General features: G+C 32.4%; 1 protein-coding gene and 1 non-coding gene across 2 annotated transcripts in view; one reads left to right on the top strand and one right to left on the bottom strand.

Annotated features, from left to right (window-relative positions):
• Positions 1-18,651, top strand: part of FCHO2 (FCH and mu domain containing endocytic adaptor 2) — a 152,213-nt gene that overhangs the window by 77,912 nt on the left and 55,650 nt on the right. Inside the window, exons 9-11 of the mRNA XM_051992371.1 lie at positions 8,197-8,241; positions 11,259-11,331; positions 13,944-13,968. Of these exons, the coding sequence (XP_051848331.1) occupies positions 8,197-8,241; positions 11,259-11,331; positions 13,944-13,968 (143 nt within the window). The remainder of the gene's footprint in view (positions 1-8,196; positions 8,242-11,258; positions 11,332-13,943; positions 13,969-18,651) is intronic.
• TRNAK-CUU (transfer RNA lysine (anticodon CUU)) lies at positions 9,639-9,711 on the bottom strand. Its single transcript has one exon. It is a non-coding gene; the product is annotated as a tRNA-Lys (tRNA).

Raw genomic sequence — 18,651 nt, 5'->3', positions numbered from 1 at the left:
GGTGACAAAATTTCATTTAATTATTCATGAGGTTGTTCCTTTTCTTATGATTGAGGCTTGAATGCACTTTAATTTCCTCTCTTCCTCATCACATTTGAAATTTTCTGAGTGGATGACATTGGTGGCAAAAGTAGATTATAGATCTAAAATTTTTTTCTACTATTAGTTTTTAGCATGTGGATTCAATTCTGACTTTGCTTTAGAGATTAATCTGCTACCTTTGCAGATGATCATTTATTAATATAGATGCCTCTCAGGCCCTTCAATTGATTTTATGAGTGGTAGGAAAGCTGAAGCCATTGATATTTTTATTGTTTTTAAAGATGTAAGCCATTCTTCCCCTGCAGTCTTAGGATCATAGAATAGATTCCACAAGTTGATCATCAGACTTAAAAATGAAATCACATCTATTGACAACTCTTAGAATGAGCTCTTATAATTTATCATCATCCTTTTTGTTCCCTTAGAATTAAAGGTTCATTAGTCAAATATCAGTACATGAGGATGAAGAATATTTTTTTTATGGTTTAGATCAAATATTGGGGTATTAACATAGTCTCTCCCCCTAATCCATAGTCTTCAGATTTTTAATGTTTAGCCTTTGTAGTTTTTTTTTTTTTAATTTTGGGATTTAATTTAATTTTTTTATGTGTTTATTTTAGACTTTAATGCAAAGTACATAGAAAAGAAAATAGTAAAAAGAAAGACAGAAAAAACAAAAAGAACCAAAGAAATTGTTATATGACTAGCAGAAGATTGGCTAAGATTCAAAATATGTAACGATAAATTTCCATTCCAAGAACGTATATATAATAATAGATGACATTGTATTTATTACTGTACATCTTTTCTTTACTTCCATTCTCAGCTGTGTACTTTTTACTTTCTTTCCTCTTAATCTCCCCCGTGAAGCAACCTGCAGTTAAACACAGATATATTTGTGTGTATATCCACATACAACCTTATACATACATGTACATATATATATATATACACATATGTCTATCTACATAGATACACTTATGTACATATGCATATACACATAAATATACAAACATCTAATGCAGTATTAATATGATTGATATGTAATGTAGATTTCTCTCTTGATTTAATATTTTTTGTTTGACTTTGTCTAAGACCAATGATTACTATCTCTACTTTTTTTCCCCCCTAATATATTCTATTCCTGATTCTCCTAATTCTACTTCCTATTCTGACTAACTCTTTTGCTTTACTTCTACTGGCTGACTTGCCTTGCTATTACATAATTTACTTATCTTCTCTCCCTCTCCCCCCCAACTTTCCCTCCCTCTTTATTCTATTCCTCTTAATCTACATATCTTATCAAACTCTGGTTGATTTACATCACAATATGCTATTCCCTCCCCCTTATTTCTTTATAGATTTTGGAAGGTACTGTACTCTTCTTAGTGTATGTGTATGTGTGCGTATGAATATGCTATTCCCTCCCCCTTATTTCTTTATAGATTTTGGAAGGTACTGTACTCTTCTTAGTGTATGTGTATGTGTGCGTATGTACGCATTGTTTCCTCTTTAACCCAATCCCAAGGTGAGTAGGTTTTCAGAACTTCCAGCCTTCCCCCATCTAATTCTTCTGTGTTGCACATATCATATTCACCTCTACCCCAATCTTTTTTTTGGACTACTCAATTACTAATGTCAGTCTTTGACATGTGGTTTACAGTTTCACATATAAAACATGAACAGTTTGTTCTTATTAAGTCCCTTGAATTATTTTTTGATATTGCTCTTATATGTTGAATTTTCTGTTGAATTCAGGTTTGAGACGAAATCCTGAAAATCTAAGAATTTGTTGAATGTCTATTTTTTTTTTCATTCAATATTATGCTTAATTTTGCTGGAGTATTGTTTTCATTTGCTACCCTAGTTATTTTGATTGTTGATATATAGCATTACAGGACCAGGCAGCTGATAAATCCTGTGTAATTCTTATTGTAGCTTCATCATATTTGAAAGTGTTGTTGTTGCTTGTAGAATTTCCTCTTTGATTTGGGAGTTTCAAAAACTAGCAGTGATATTTCCATGTGTTTTCTTTGTAAGATCTTATTGAGGTGGTAAATCAGCAAGCATCATATGTAATGAGGATAAACTAGAACCATTCCCAATAAGTTCAGGGGTGAAACAAGGTTGCTCACCATCACCATTACTATTCAATAGGGTATTAGAAATGCTAGGTTTGGCAATAAGAGAAGAAAAAGAGATTAAAAGAATAAGTAGATAATGAGGAAACCAAATTATCACTCTTTGTAGATGATAGGATGGTGTACATAGAGACCCCTAGAGAATCAACTAAAAAACTATTAGAAATAATCCACAACTTTAGCAAAGTTGCAGGATACAAAATAAATCCACATAATTCATCAGTATTTTTATATATCACCAACCAAGTCCAATAGCAAGAGATACAAAGAGAAATCCCATTTAAAAATAACTGTTGATAGTATAAAATATTTGGGAATCTATCTGCCAAGGGAAAGTCGGGAACTACAAAACACTTTCCACACAAAGTCAAATCCAAACAAATGGAAAAATATCAAATGCTCTTGGATAGGTCAAGCAAATATAACAAAAATGATAATACTACCTAAATTAATCTGTTTATATAGTATTATACCAATCAAACTCCCAAGAAACTATTTTACAGACCTAGAAAAAAATAACAAAAAAATTAATCTGGAAGAACAAAAGGTCAAGAATTTCAAGGGAATTAATGTAAAAAATGCAAATGAAGGTGGCCTAGCTGTACCAGATCTAAAACTATATTATAAAGCAGCAGTCATCAAAATTATTTGGTGGCTAAGAAATAGAGTACTCAATCAGTGGAATAGGGTTAGGTTCACAGGACAAAATAGTCAATGACTAAAGTAATCTAGTGTTTGACAAATCCCAAAATCCCAGCTTTTGGGATAAGAATTCACTATTTGATAAAAACTTATGGGAAAATTGTTGAAGTGGTAATTGGTAGATCTTTTTTTCCTATTAATGCTTTCCCCTCTTGTTCTATGATTTCAGAATAATTTTCTCTAATTATTTCTTGACTTATTGTGTCAAGGTTCTTTTTTTTTTTTGGTTATAGCTTTTAGGTAATCCAATTATTCTTATGTTTTCTTTTCATGATCAGTTTTCCAAGTCTGTAGATATTAAAGATGTTTAATATTCGCTTCAATTTTTTTATCCTTTCTATTTTTGTTTTATTATTTCTTGGTCTTTTTTAAACATAGCTGGCTTCCTATTTCCCAGTTCTGATTTTCAGAATCATTTTCTGCTTTAAAATTCAGATTTCTCCTTTTCTAGTTGGTTGATTTTCTTTTCATAATCTTCTTGTTTTTCTTGGATTGTTCTTTTTTTTTTTTTTTTTTTAGGTTTTTCCTCAATCTCTCACTTGATTTTTAAAGTCTTAGTTAAGGTATCCTATAAATTTTTTTATTCGGCAAGTAGCCATTTAATATTACTCTTTGGACTGGAGAGATTTTTAATTTTACTTCAAATATACTCCTGTAAGGATGAATCCTGGTCTTCCTTATTCCCAAAGTAACTTTATATGTGGTTTTATTCTTTCTTTTTTCCTTGCTCTTTTTTTTTTTTTTAATGAGAACTTAAAAGTGTGATCACCTATCCTCACTTCAGTTCTTCTCTCTGGCCTGGAACCTCAGACCCTCTTGTAAGTGCCTGCAGCCAGTAGCTACTCTTCTCCACAGCTTCTGCATTGCGCAGGTATGCTGATTCCTTCTCACCTTTCAGCATCTATTTTCAGCAGCACAACAGGATCTGGCATTCCTTATGACAAGAGGTTCTTTCCATCTTCCTGAGCTCAGAACCCTGACTTCCCAAGCTGTTGGGGAGTGAAAGTTCCTGTGGTTTGGGCTGAGGATCCCAACCCAGCTTCCCCCAGGACTCCCCACTTGTTTTAGAGGAGTTAGTCTGGAGGTATTTACACTTCACACTAATTAATCCTCTATTCCTTGGTCTTTGCTTGGTGCTTTTCTGGGTGAACTCCTGTTCCATCCCAAGTCTTACTTGTTTTTACCAGTTTACATTTCTCTTGAGGCATAGTTTTATTTTGTTTGTGAGGGAAATCTGGAGTTCTTAGAGTTTTCTGATCTACCCTGCCATCTTCCCACTATCCTCCTTGACTTTGTCTTAAATAATGGATGGTTTGCCTTCTTGTGCCATGTGCTTAGGGAATTTGATTCAGTGATGGTAGTTTTAACGAAATAGCCCTTTATTCTTTCTTTACTATTCATTTTTTGACCAAAACTTAAAAAAAAAAAAAGCTTTCTTCCTGTTTTGTTTTTTGGGAAAGGATATTGATGTTGTGTTATGTTTTTGTTTTTTGGATTGGGAATCAAAGCATTATGTTGTGGGAGATTGCTTTTCTTAGGTTTATTCTTCCACAGATTAATTCTTTAAAAATTGACATATTTTTCTTTAGGAAATAAGCTTGAAATAAACTAATTAGATGTTAGGAACAAAACTTGTTTTCTTGTTTATATGTTAAATTGATCTTTGTGAGTCAGTCTAACATCTAAGCTTTTAGAGCATTTATTTTGACAGAAGGATTAACTGAGGCTAAATCAGTTGAAATTCCACTTTTATCAAACTATTCATTAGGAATTGCTTTCTGGCTTTAGTACTGTCAGAAAAATAACCTGTCCTTCTTTGATTAAATAGCAGAATGATAGTCGGTCCACTGATTTTGAGAGAGAGGTTGAATAAACTTTCTACTTCAGAAACAATTCAGAAGTGACACACTGTAAGGGAGGTCATAATGTGCACTGATGTCCAGCTGAGCTGCTGACTGGCTCTGAGCCAAGCACGCCAACTTCACCCCTTGAAGCAGCATGTCAAACATATACATTTTCAAAAATACTTTTACACACAGTTTAATGTCAAAATGAGTATTTTTTAACTTTCAAAATCAGAAACCAGAACCACCTATAATTATTTGTACCCTGAACAAAAATCTTTATAAGTATAGATAATAAATATATTCAGTTTAAAAATTTTATTCACATATTAGGTTTTTCCCTTCATAGTCAGTTGTGTTGATGGACAAGCTTTTACAAAATTTGTTTTAAAAATAGTCCTTATTTTGAAAAAATCATTTTATATGTTTAACTATATATTTTTTTTATATAGAAAGCTTTAAAAATGTGCTAAACTTGCAAAATAAAGTAACCAAAATGATGAGACTGGCAAATGAGTTTTAGAAGGAAAGATTAAAGATTCACTAACAAGACTAAGGATGGAATGATTTTTAAAAGTGTTTAAAATACATATAAGCATTAATCCAGAAAAGAATGAGCAAGAGAAAATGAACTTAAAATGTATTTGGAAAGTTTATTTAAATTAATGGAAGAATTTCTTACCAATTGGGCTAAGAAATATCCCAGCTTATTAGGAGAGGTTGTAGAATCCACTCTTAATTATTGATTAAAGGCTTTATTTCATGGCTATATTCAGTTTTGTCAGAATTATTTCTGTATAATATGACAATTATTGTCATTAGGAAATGGTAGAAAAACAACTTTTGGGTGTGTACTAAAATCATGTATGTAATGGGCTGAGGCTCGAGTTGATGCACTGAGGTCCCAAGCACGTGAGGCTAAATAGTAATTGGATGAAACTCTATTAATATATATGCTTGGAGAAAGAATGGCCCCCACACACTCTTTGTGCAAGTCCTGATGTATTGTATAAGAAATGACGATTTTGGTAGGTGGAGGCAGGGGAGTAGAGAGGGAAGCGGAAAGAGAGACTGCTAGCTGGCTTCCTGTCACAGCTGCCCATATTGCTATCGCAATCCTTCTTCACCTCTACTGAGAATAAAGATTGAAGGTTTTTCCCTTAACCTGAATTCCTGACTCCGGCTGATTTTAAATACGCGGTCATCACACATGTAGATTAATTTTATATCTTGTTGTTAAGGACCAAGTGCCAGTACAGCATTGTAGTTGTTTTTTGCTCTTAAATTGAGTCCATACTTTTTCAATCCTTCAGAATAAAATTTCTGGACTCATTCACACATGTGTTCTTGTATCAGATATAGGGAGAGCTTTTGATTGATAACAGTTGTGATGGTCTGTATTTCATTTAAGTTCATTTGACAAAATAGGTTTTAATATTAATTATATCAGTAAATGGAAAAGTGGTACTATGAAGTAGGTAGGATGTAGCTAAGATGGGCAAAATTCACTTACATGAATAACCCCAGAGCAGTAGCATTTCAGTGGGTGATCTGCTCCAGTGATGCACATTCTGTCCCGTATACTCTTCTTCTGGAGATGATCTTAGACCTTTTTTTAAAGATAGATCTCTTCTAGATCTGGACCAAGCAAATTATACAAGTAAAAAGTTTTTCATTGAATACATTTAACTTTTAATTCTTTTATAACAAGGTGACTTAATGAATTTGTCAACATATAAATGCCACTTACAGATATAGCTTCCTAACCTAAAAGGCATCATCTAGGCATATCTGATATAAAGAATTTAATCATTGCCCCAATTGTGTAATAATTTTTAATAATGGGAATTGCAGCATAAATATGAAAATAAGTTCTTTGTTAAAGAAACATTTGCAATTAATCTAACAACTGACTACATTTGAGGCAAAACTTCAGAGTTGTGTAAATTTTTATTCCTCTTTATAATACTGATTTGAAGCAGTCTTTCTTATAGTTTTTGATATTTTGGAATTTTTTTGATAATTTTGTTCATATCCTTTAGGGAATGACTCTTGGTCTCATATATCTTAGATGTCAGATTTTTATTAGAGATATTTGGTACAAAGATTCCATTCCTCTCACTCATCCTAGAAGCATTGATTTTGGCAAAAGCTTTTAATATAATTAAAATTTTCTATTTTCTCTCTTATGACTTCTTCTCTCTTATTTGGTTAATGGTTAAAAATTCCTCTTCTAGCAATAACTATGGGAAGAAATCTCCATTAATTTCCCCCCATTTGCTTATATGATGAGACTTTTTATATTTAAATCAAGTCCCCATGTGAAATGATGTTGTGGTGTGTGATATAATATGCTGTCAAAACTTATTATTATTGTTATTTTACCAAACTGCTTATCAGTGGGACCCTCTTCCTTACCAAATTTGACTTTATAGTCTATAAACTTTGGAAACTGCCATATAAACAAGACAGTTAATGATCTTGTTTTTTTTCCTTCCCAGATAGCTATAGTATTTGATATTTAGTTGAAAAATAAACTGTACTTTGTTCTGTGTATCTTTTATATATGATGACCAATCTAGGTGCTTATCATTTCCTTTTTAGATTATTGCAAATGTTTCTTTAACCATTTCCCTCACTCCAGTTTCTTTCTTTTAACTGTTCTTATACTCCTTTACAGGTGTTAATTCCTCTGCTTTAAAAGTCCTTGATAACATTTGATTTTTTAAAATAAAATTGTAGTATAAATTTATATCTTGTTATACATCAATATTTCTCTCATCTTCTCTCAATTCTTTTACATAACTACTTATCTTCTTTAGCCAAACTGACCTTATTATCTGCAAGCAAGCTATATGCTTTCCTTTTTGCACAAGTTACTTGTAGTTTTACTCTTAAACTAGAATTCCTCTCTCTTTTCTCTGATGCTTTTATTTATTCATTGTCTAGCTAACATCCTTTCCTTAAAGAAGTCCCTCAACCTTCAGTAAAGCACAATCCTCTCTGATGTTCTGAAACACCTGTAATTTGTTTATCATTACCATATTCGACTATGTTTATCTTCCTTTTAGTACATTTATCCTTCTCTCTAGCTGTTATAAGCTCCTTGAAGGAAGATACTAGGTTTTCTAATAGTTCTTTTAGAAAACTAACATGTATTAAGCAACTATTAGGACAAAGCACAACATATTGGACTCTGGGAATGATTAAAAAATAAGAAAAGATCACTGACCTTAAGTAGTTTAAAATATAAACTTTAGTTTATATTTTAAATATAAACTTCAGAATAGTGTTTTATATGTAGAAGGTACTTAATAAAACAATGTTAATATAATTTCATATTTTTAAATATCAACTAATTAGCATTAGAAAATTATTAAAATCTTTAAAGATAGTATTTTGATTTGCTATAATTTGATTATCTTTCACTGAGCTACTAAATTTTCTCTTCCTCCTCTCCCCTCCAGGCCTTATTGAATTTGAGGAATGTGATGCTGCTAGCGTAGTTGAAGGTAAGTTACAATTTATGAATTATAACATTGAGATTTAACTAGTTAACATCCCCTAAATATTAGTAACCTGATAGGTTGTTTTGAACAAATAAACATTAGGGAGCATTAGAACATCAAAAAAAGTAATAACAAACAATTACAAACATTTCAAGGGACGTACTTACAGGAAAAGAATATTTCACCCTTATAACATGTTAAGATATCATGAAAATTAGCAGCACCTTATCTTTATTTACTTATAAGTAGATCTTTGGGTCATCAAAAGAAAGTATTAACTTGTTGTCCAAATATAGTATATTTTATAGAAGATGTGTTGTATTTACATAGAATGCTGAATTTGGAGTCAGAAAATTTTGCAAATCCTTCATTGCTATATGAGTGACAGGAATTAATACTATTTCTAAACATTCACTATATTTTCCTTCTCTTCATTGCAGCAAAAGTAATAGTTTAGAATTATATGCATATTGAAGTTATAAAATAACTAGTACATAGGTATGTAATAATATAAGATGTTTATTGATTTATGTTTTAGTAATACAGAACTGTGAAGGTTGAGGAAACACTGGTAGCATTCAGGAGACTTAGATGTTAGCCCAAATTTATAGATCATAGAATGGGAAAATTGTTCAGACCAATTCCCACTTGAATCATGTTTGTGTTCTATAATTTTTCCAATGAGAGATCCTTCAGATTTTATTTAAAGATTTTCAGAGAGTGTACTTTCTAAAACAATTTATTTCATTTTTAAAAGCTTTCATTGTTAGCAAGTCACTTAAGCTCTCATCTCCCCATTTTCTTATTAGCAAAATGAGAATAATAAATATTCCTAGATTTTATTTATCTCTGAGGGGTATGATAAAGATAAAATGATAAGCATGTGAAAAGACTTTGAAAATTAAGTTATTAATATAAAGTCTCTACTTTTAAGATGTTGTTTAGGTAACATTATGTAATGGGCTGAGGCTTGAGTTGATGTACTGAGGTCCCAAGCACATGAGGCTAAATAGTAATTGGACCATACTCTATTAATACGTAAGCTTGGAGAAAGAATGGCCCCCACCCACTCTTTGTGCAAGTCCTGATGTGTTGTATAGGAAATGACGATTTTGGTGGGTGGAGGCAGGGGAGTGGAAAAGGAAGGGGAGGAGAGACCTTTGGGACGGCCATTGCCACGACTGCCTCCACAGTTGGCTCCACTGTTGGCTCAGCTCGCGTCGCTCTCTCTTAGCTCGCTTCCTGTCGCAACTGCCTATATTTGCTATCGCAATCTTTCTTGCTTATATTTGCTATAGCAATCTTTATTCACCTCTTCACTTCAATAAATATTGAAGATTTTTCCCTTAATCTGAATTCCTGACTCCGGCTGACTTTAAACACGTGGTCATTACATTTGGCGCCCAACGTGGGGCTCGAACCCACGACCCTGAGATTAAGAGTCTCATGCTCTACCGACTGAGCTAGCCGGGCTGGCCTTTAACAAAATTCTAGCCACAAGCACTGGGTAAGGAGTAAGGCTTTGTTCTGGTTGTGCCGGGAGGTTCACCCACTCTATCACACTGTCTCCTTGATGAAGGACTGCTGTGGGTGCCTCTTGTGTGGCAAAAACTGTTATTTCCAAGGGTTTTTGAGTGACTCTCTCAACCACATTGGATAAAGCCAGTTCAACTTCTCTCAAAGCCTCTTGAGCTTCTTTTGTAAGCTGGCGTGGTGAATTTAAAGCACTGTCTCCCCTTAAAATATCATATAATGGCTGTAACTGATAGGTTGATGGGTCGTGATCACTTCCTTTTCGGTGCTTTCACCTCCTTTCCTGAGAAATCAGGGAGGGTGTGATCACCTCCCCTTGGGGGCTCTGACCTCCCTGAAGAGTCAGGGATGGCATGATCACCTGTGTTCTAAAACAAAAGAAAGCGGGAGATGTAATGGGCTGAGGCTTGAGTTGATGTACTGAGGTCCCAAGCACATGAGGCTAAATAGTAATTGGACCATACTCTATTAATACGTAAGCTTGGAGAAAGAATGGCCCCCACCCACTCTTTGTGCAAGTCCTGATGTGTTGTATAGGAAATGACGATTTTGGTGGGTGGAGGCAGGGGAGTGGAAAAGGAAGGGGAGGAGAGACCTTTGGGACGGCCATTGCCACGACTGCCTCCACAGTTGGCTCCACTGTTGGCTCAGCTCGCGTCGCTCTCTCTTAGCTCGCTTCCTGTCGCAACTGCCTATATTTGCTATCGCAATCTTTCTTGCTTATATTTGCTATAGCAATCTTTATTCACCTCTTCACTTCAATAAATATTGAAGATTTTTCCCTTAACCTGAATTCCTGACTCCGGCTGACTTTAAACACGTGGTCATTACAACATTATGTATAACAAGACCTTTTTCTCCTAAAGACCTTAAGTTCTAGATCCTAGTTTAAGTTGATATAATAGATTCTAAGGAACATTCATTTCGATATATAATAATAAAGATGACCCAATTTATTAAGAAAAATATGTTGACATTTATTGCTGTGTTGCAGTTTATGGCAATGATAGTGAAAAAACAAGGGTAATACCAGTATTATCTTTTCTGTGCTATATAATTACATACAACCTATTAAAGTACAATGCTCTAATCATTATAATGTATTCATTCTGCACGTGGGTCATAAAACATTGCTTTGTGCCATTGACTGCATATAGACACAACAGAAGAGGGCAGAAAGAGTGTAAGATGGATAAACAAAAAACTGCAACTACAGAATGCCTAGCCTACTGATTTTTGATCTGTGTTGTGAAGAATATTATGTAATTATTGTGTACACGAGAACATGATTTGACCTTGTAATGGTCAATAAAATGATGTTCTTAGAAAAATGATAGTCTTAGAAAAATGTTCTGTTTTCATATCAGTATTAAAAGCTCTAAACAAAGTATGTGCTGAGATTTACAAGATACTCAAATAATGTCTCTGATATTGCAAACAGTGAATGATTCTTCATTTTCTGTTAACAATAAAAATTCACTTTAAAGGGATAAAGCCAAGAAAAAGAAAGACTTTCGCTTTGTCAGGAATAATTAAGAAGGAAAAGGATGCAGAGTCAGTGTAAGTATATTAAATAATTTCTTCTTTTTTTAATGCTCCTCTCATATTTGACCAAATGTCCATTTTTTTCTTCCGTAGTTCATAACACTTGATGTTAATAGCATTGTTACATAGCATTAAATGTTATAGCATTGAAATCTATATTTAATTTTTCCCAGCTAATGGAGGTGCCCTATTATTCATACTGTGAAAATTTTACTGGTGCCTTCAAACTCCAGATGCCATGGAATTTAGCTTTCTCTCGAAGTTGCTGCTAGAACTAGGAGACTCCTCCTTATTTCTGTTTTTCTGGTGCCTTGGGTTGGAACTAATATATTTTCTTTTAGAAAAGAGATTATTATTTGTAGTTAGATTTAATGAAGTAGTGTTAGATTTAAAGGTGTACTATTACTTAACAGTCCTTTATGGATTGTAATTAGTTTAAAACCCTTTGTGTACACTGTGTACTAGGTACTGTGTAAGCACTAAGAAAATAAAAGTTCGTGCCTTTGAGGAACTCAGATTTTAGTGGAAGAGACATGTAAACAATATATCTTTGCTTACACACTTTATAAATGTGAAGGGTTTTAAATGGCCAAGCAGAGAAATTTATATTTGATCATAGAGGTAACAGGAATCGTTTGGAGAGGTGAAAGGAAGAATGGAATTGGAAGGGCAAGAAAGAGAAGGCACATGGGAAATCCTGTGCTTGTAGATAATCATTTTGGCAGCTGAAGGGTAGGGTATATGGGGAAAATAATTAAAAAGCTATTATAGTAGTATAGGTGTAAGGTGAGAGAGCCTCACCTATAGTGATAGCTCTGTGAATAGAGAGAAAAAAATCTATGAAAGACATAGTGAAAATATGTATAGGCTCCAAAATTTGGAACATATAGATTGTATATATGTAGAGAGTGAAGACTTAAGTAAGACATGGAGGTTGGAACCCAAATTATTAATGGTATCATATTGTCCTTAACAATAACAAAGAATGTCAGAATGAGGTAGAGTTTTCTTTTGGACATATTTGAGATTGAGGTACCTGTGGCAGTTGAACTTATGGGAGCTGATAAGGTCACAAGTGAAATAGTATAAAGGGAAAAGAGAGGAGGATCTAGGATCTAACTTTGAGGGAGAACCTTCAGGGAATGGTCAGTATCATGAAACTTAGAGAGGAGAGAATGTTTAGGAGGAGATTTCAAATGCTTCAAAGTCATCAAGCATACTGTGTTTCAGACATTTGGTAAAGCACTGGGTTTACAAAGAAAGGCAAAAAATAATCCTGCTTCAAAGAGCTAACATTGTAGTGATAGTACAGTCAGGTTACAAACATGTCATGCACAGGATAGATTGGGGATACGCTGAGAAGGAAGGTACTAGGGAGGATCAGTAATGTCTTCTTATAGAAAATGGAAGCAGGGGGTAGAGATGTAGAGGAAGTAAATTCTTGGCATGGAGAACAGTCAGTGAAAAATGGAGAGATGCCCTATATGAGGAAAAGCAAGGAACCCAGTATTATGCGATTAAAGAATCCAGGAAGGGTAGAAAAGGTAGGAAGAGGCCTGGTTATAAAAAACTTTACATGCCAAATAAAGGACAACAACCACTAGAATCTTAATTGGATGATGAATATAAATTAAATGAACCTCAAAGGAAGACAAGATTACTAAGTAATAGTGGTAGTGAAGAAAGTTAACATTGAGAAGCAAGGAGAATGTTCCACTCCCCAGCCTTCACCAGTGAGTGACAAACACATGTAATAAGTGAAAGTGCCACCAGTATTGGTTATTGTTGAAATATAATGTCTGTACACATTCTGGGTAAAGGGCATGTGTGGAAGCTATTGTGTTTGAAATGCTACAGCCAGCAGTCTCCACTTCCTTCAAACTGTAGGAGAGGGGCACATGGCCAGTTCAGTCACTTCCTCTTTGTAGACTTCTAGTTCTTGTCTTGTATTTACTTTTGTATGTATTCCACAGTAGAAAGCAAACTTTTTAAAGACAGAAATTTTTTTTTTAAGTTTAGTTTTTGTAATAATGTTTTTACACTTATGGGTGCAAATAATATCTTTGGGAAAATGTTTTTCATTTGTAATGTTTTTAGGTACAGAAGGTATATTAAATGAATAGGCTTGATTAAAATTTATTTAACAGTTATCCTAAGACTTAATTTCTTTAACAGTACATTCTATGAGAACATATTCATGGGAAAAAAATAATTTATAATGATATCAAAATTTTATTTTGGTCAGTGAGGACAAATTTTGTTTATAAATTACTAATAGATTTATCGCTCAAATGAACAAATGTATATAAAATGCTTTTATACTAAAAGTGCTACATGAGCACTGTTACTTATTTCATTTACTTTGATTTTATATTAGAGAATTTTTAACTAATTAAATCATGTCTGAATGAGTATTTTCTGAAGATTCAATTCTTTTTAATCTCTAATGTTTCCCATTAACACATTAAAATGTTTGTACTTAATATGTCAATTACTTCAAATAATTGAGTTAAATAAAAAAGATTACATTTAAACTGCTTTTAAAGAAGAAGCTGAAACATAATTAGTAATTAATTCTGGTATATGAAAATGCCTAAGAAGATTTTTTCCTTTTTCTTTTTAAATAGGGAATGTCCAGATGCAGATTCAGTTGTAAGTAGATTTCTTCATAGTACAGATGATATAAATTATTTGTTTTCATGAGAAAGACAAAATTACTAACTCTTTAATTTTAATATTGGCTGGATGTCATATGTAATGATTTTGTAATAGTTATTTTGATGAACACAAAAGTCCTGTCAGTTCATTCTCATTAAGTAGAAAGTATGGTGAGATGTTTTGAACAATTGGGAGGTGCTATTATATTGCCTTTTTTCCCCCTTGAAGAACATGAGATTTCCTTGTTTTCAGATCTCTCATCAGATGATACTTTTCTATTTGTATTATAAATCAACTTCTAGAGACTATAATTTTAAAAAACAAACAAACCATGGTCGCTACTTTTCTGATTTAATGATACCTGAAGTTTTTTTTTTTTTTAAGCCTCTTTTATTTAATTCAGAAACTTCAAATGAAACTCTCCATGTCTACAGTGAGAGAACAAGTTTACCAAATAATCTATAGAAACATTTTAAAATCACCTTAAGTGTAAGTGATGCTAGTAAGAATAAAAGCCCTCACTCCTTATTTTATTTTTTATTTTTTATTTTTTTGCTTCTTATCAACATTTGTTACTTATTTTTTAGGTTTTCACTTGTCTTTCTAGACTTTTATAGTAAACCTAATGTTAATGTTTAAAAATAAAATTTTAATAGATTTTTATTTCATTTTGCATCTAAAGCTTATCTAATTGAATCGCAACTGTTATTTTTGTTCCTCTACTTTTTCCATGTTAGTGAAAGAACAAAAGATTATTTGGGTGATAAATTCAACCAGGAATAGGTTGGGGAGGAGAAGTGTGGAGAGCGGTGAGAGACAGAATCCTTGTAATAACTTTTAATAGAAAAATGGTTTGTGACAACTGTTAAGATTAAAAATTTCTAGACTGAATTATAATTAGTTTTAACTAACAATATTAACTAATGATTTATTTAGTACTCATTCCCCTAATTAAGTAGGTATTTATCTAAATGTTACCGACATTTCTTTTAAATATTGTAGTTCTCAAACTTTCCAATAAATAAAAATGCAGAGACTATTTTATAAAATAGAATTTTTATAATTTTTATCAAATAATTGTGCTTTTTTTTTGAATAGTCTGAATTTTTACACATTATATCATTTATACCTTTTTAGTATGGATCAATACACCCCAGTATAACCAATATAACTTTACTGAAGATTAAATTTAACCAACTGCTGCTTATAGTGGCTTAATTTTTTGTGGAAATGTTTAATGATTTCTAGAAAAATGATGAGTGTGTTTGAGGTCATTCAGTATTTTTCTAAGTCATTTTGGGATATGCTTTTATTATGTTTGTCATGTTTCTGGAATAATACTTTTTTATACATTATACTTTCTGATTTGATGAAACCTCTGGTAGTTCAGTTTTTGTGCTAACCACCTACCAGATGGTAAATTTTCTGGTTTCTTAATAAGTTTTTTATGCACATGCAACTCTTCCAGTACATACAGACAGAATCCATTAATTAATGGTTGTCCTATAAATAAGAATTACTTGTGGATATTAGATGGCTAGAGGGGCAAGGCTTATTATTTAATTGGTAGAGAGAATTCCCAAATAAGGAAACTCCCTCTACCAATGCAATTTGGAACCTTTTCTGCATCTACTGTTTTGGAGAGTTGTCGAGAGCAAAGCTTCTCAAATTGTCGGTTGCATCCCCACATAGGGTCACATAACTGAATGTGGGAGTCATGAAATTATAGTTTATTATTAGTAAATATTTGACTTGTATACTTACTTTATATATTTGAATAGCCAGAGTCACATAAAAATTTCTTGAGCGAAAAGGAGTTCTGAGAGAAAAAAGTTTGAAGAAACATTGGTCGAGAGCATTTACAGCTGTGATTGGCTTAGCATTATACAGGTAGTAGTGTCGGATTCACACAGTGTCAGAGGCAGGCCTTGAACCTGGAGCTTCTTGGTTTTGAGGCCTTGGCTAAAGGATTGGAATGCTAGACTTTTAGAGTCAGGAAAACTTAAATCCTGCTTCTGACATTTACTAGCTGTGTGAACCTGGGCAGGTCAATTAAATACCTCTTAGCTCCAATTTACTCATCAAAAAAAGGATTGGAATAATAATAGCACTTACCTAAAGGAGTTGTTTTCAGAACCAAATCAAATGAAATAATATATATTTATAAGTCTTAAAGTGTTTATAACAATACTTTGGGAAGTGGAAGATAATTTTTCTCATAGCTGTCATTTTCACATACCACTTTTCATACAATTGTATGGAAACCTATTTAAGTTACAGGTAGCATCAAACTAAAAATCTGATTTATCTGCAGTGTATTGAGTTATATGTTTATTTCAGATTTTACCAGGATCTTTGTTTAATATATAGACTCTATATTTTGAAATTGAATCACAGACTCTTTTGAATGTGTTTTAAAGGATGTTTTAGGTTTTCATTGTATTTGCTAAACAGGAATAAATTCTATAGTTTTTTTTTTTTTTTTATTAAACTTAACTTACTGACTCCTATAGTGATATCAGTTGTATGAATTTAATATTTATTTTACTTGATTTGTTTTATTATTTTAAGCATAGACTTTAGGTTTTTGTTTTTATTCTCTGTTTTTTCCTTTCCCTCTCCCTCCCCAACTTCCTTTAACCTAAAAAGATTTGTAGATTGGAGCTTTTCATGTGAACACACTTCTACTTTTTTTTTTCCCTTTGCTATTTTATTAGTAAGAATATATGTGTTGCCTGACAAGAAGTCATTAAAAAAATTTTCTAGTATTCTCTACTTTAGTAGCTCTTCTCAGTAAGAAATGCATATCCTGAATAATTTATTTAGTTTAATGCTTTCAACCCTTATTATTTTAGATATGATAAAGATGATAAATCCTCTTTAGATATATATTTTTGAAAGATGATGGTTGGCTATTTCTTTTTTTCTTTCCTTTTTTTTTGGCTGAGGCAACTAGGGTTAAGTAACTTGCTAGGAAGTGTTAAGTGTCTGAGATCAGATTTGAATTCAGGTCCTCCTGACTTCAGAGCTGGTACTCTATACACTATATCACCTAGCTGCCCAATGGTAAGCTATTTCATTATTGCTTTTATTGTCTGTTTACATCTAAAGGAAAAATAGAAACTAAATACTATTAATTTATACAAAAGTTTTTTTCAGAGCAAATTTTCCTTATCTCCTCTAATGGTCATATCAGCTTCTGAGTAGTTAGGAGATAATGGAATTGTCATGCTTATCAAAAGATTTATAAGAATGGTATTATTTTAGTATAAGTAGACTTCAGTTTTCACTGTAATGTATTTCTAGATACTATAGCATATTTTTTCAAAAGAAAAGACTACCTAACTTATTGGGTGATAAATTTCTCATGAAAAAGTTAAAATTAAGTAGATAAACAAATGTCAGTCAGAAACCATATATTAAAATAACACTACTATTTGCCAGGCACTGTGCTAAATGCTGGGATTATAAAGAAAGGTTAAAAGATGGTCACTCTTCTCTCAAGGAGCAATTATTATATTTATGTGCATTGTATAACAACATATTGACCGTAACAAATACTGATAAATTTATTTTCTTTAGCCTAGAATATCTTTATTGGATGATTACTTTTTTTGAAAAAAAAATTGTGCAAGAAAGTTTGCATTCAAGGCTTCTTTTTCCCTTTATAAATTTCTCTAAGTTAGCAGAGGTAATCAAGATCATGACACTGATTTTGGAGTAAATTTAAAATCAGGCACATTCTTTGAAAAATCTGTAAAAGTGATGTTAATACCACTTATCTTTATAGTAGTCATGAAGATCAAATGCAGTAATGTTTGTAAAGTACATTGCAAATCTCAAAGTGCCATAAAATTCCTAGTAGCAAAAGCAGCAGTAGTAATGGCAATCCAAAAGAAATGTTTGAAGGCCCCATAAAGACTTTTGTTGTGAGGTTTGTTTTTTGAATCTGAGCTTTTCCTTTGCTGATTTTTGTTGTTCCATTCCTACTCCTCAGCTAATTCCAAACAAATCAAGAAAATTGATATTAAACATAACAGTGAAGGGAAAGAAAAAGTGTTTAAAAAAAAAAGTCTCATTCTGTGGTGAGTGTTTTGAAGAAGAAATGAAGAGCCAGTATACACTCTTTACTTTCTCTTCACTTAGTGGGGAGTATTTGTGAATTAATTTGTGAGGATATGAACCTCTAGGGTTAAAAAACCAAAAATCCACTGTGGTCATTGCCTAATCTCATTGATGTAGAATTCTTGTGCAAAGATCATATTGAGTTAGTAGAACCTTGTGATACAAAATAGTGGAAAGTGGGAATTGGCTGGATTAATTTAATTCTTTAGCTTTTGACTGACCACATAAATAAATACATAAATAAAATATATTATGACTACATAAATGCTTGAGTCTCTGCACTTAACAGAAAGAAATTAACTAGTGATGCAAATTAAAAACAAGAGTATATCAGATAAAGATAAAAAAGTTCATGCTCAATACTCTTATCAGCCCTCAACAATTTTATCTGGAATTAGTCACATATCTGCATAACTTTCTTTTTATCTTGTCTCCAGCTATTCAGTATTTCAATATCATGCAGTTATTTAGGTTTTGTTGTTGTTGTTGTTGTTGTTGTTGTTGTTGTTGCTCTACCATATTTGCTGTCTTGAACTTCATAGTCATCTATAG

This window comes from Antechinus flavipes, chromosome 1 (genome assembly GCF_016432865.1).
Source record: "Antechinus flavipes isolate AdamAnt ecotype Samford, QLD, Australia chromosome 1, AdamAnt_v2, whole genome shotgun sequence".
NCBI lineage: Eukaryota > Metazoa > Chordata > Mammalia > Dasyuromorphia > Dasyuridae > Antechinus > Antechinus flavipes.
The sequence above is the reverse complement of the archived record's forward strand: the minus strand, read 5'-3'. Positions and strand labels throughout refer to the sequence as shown.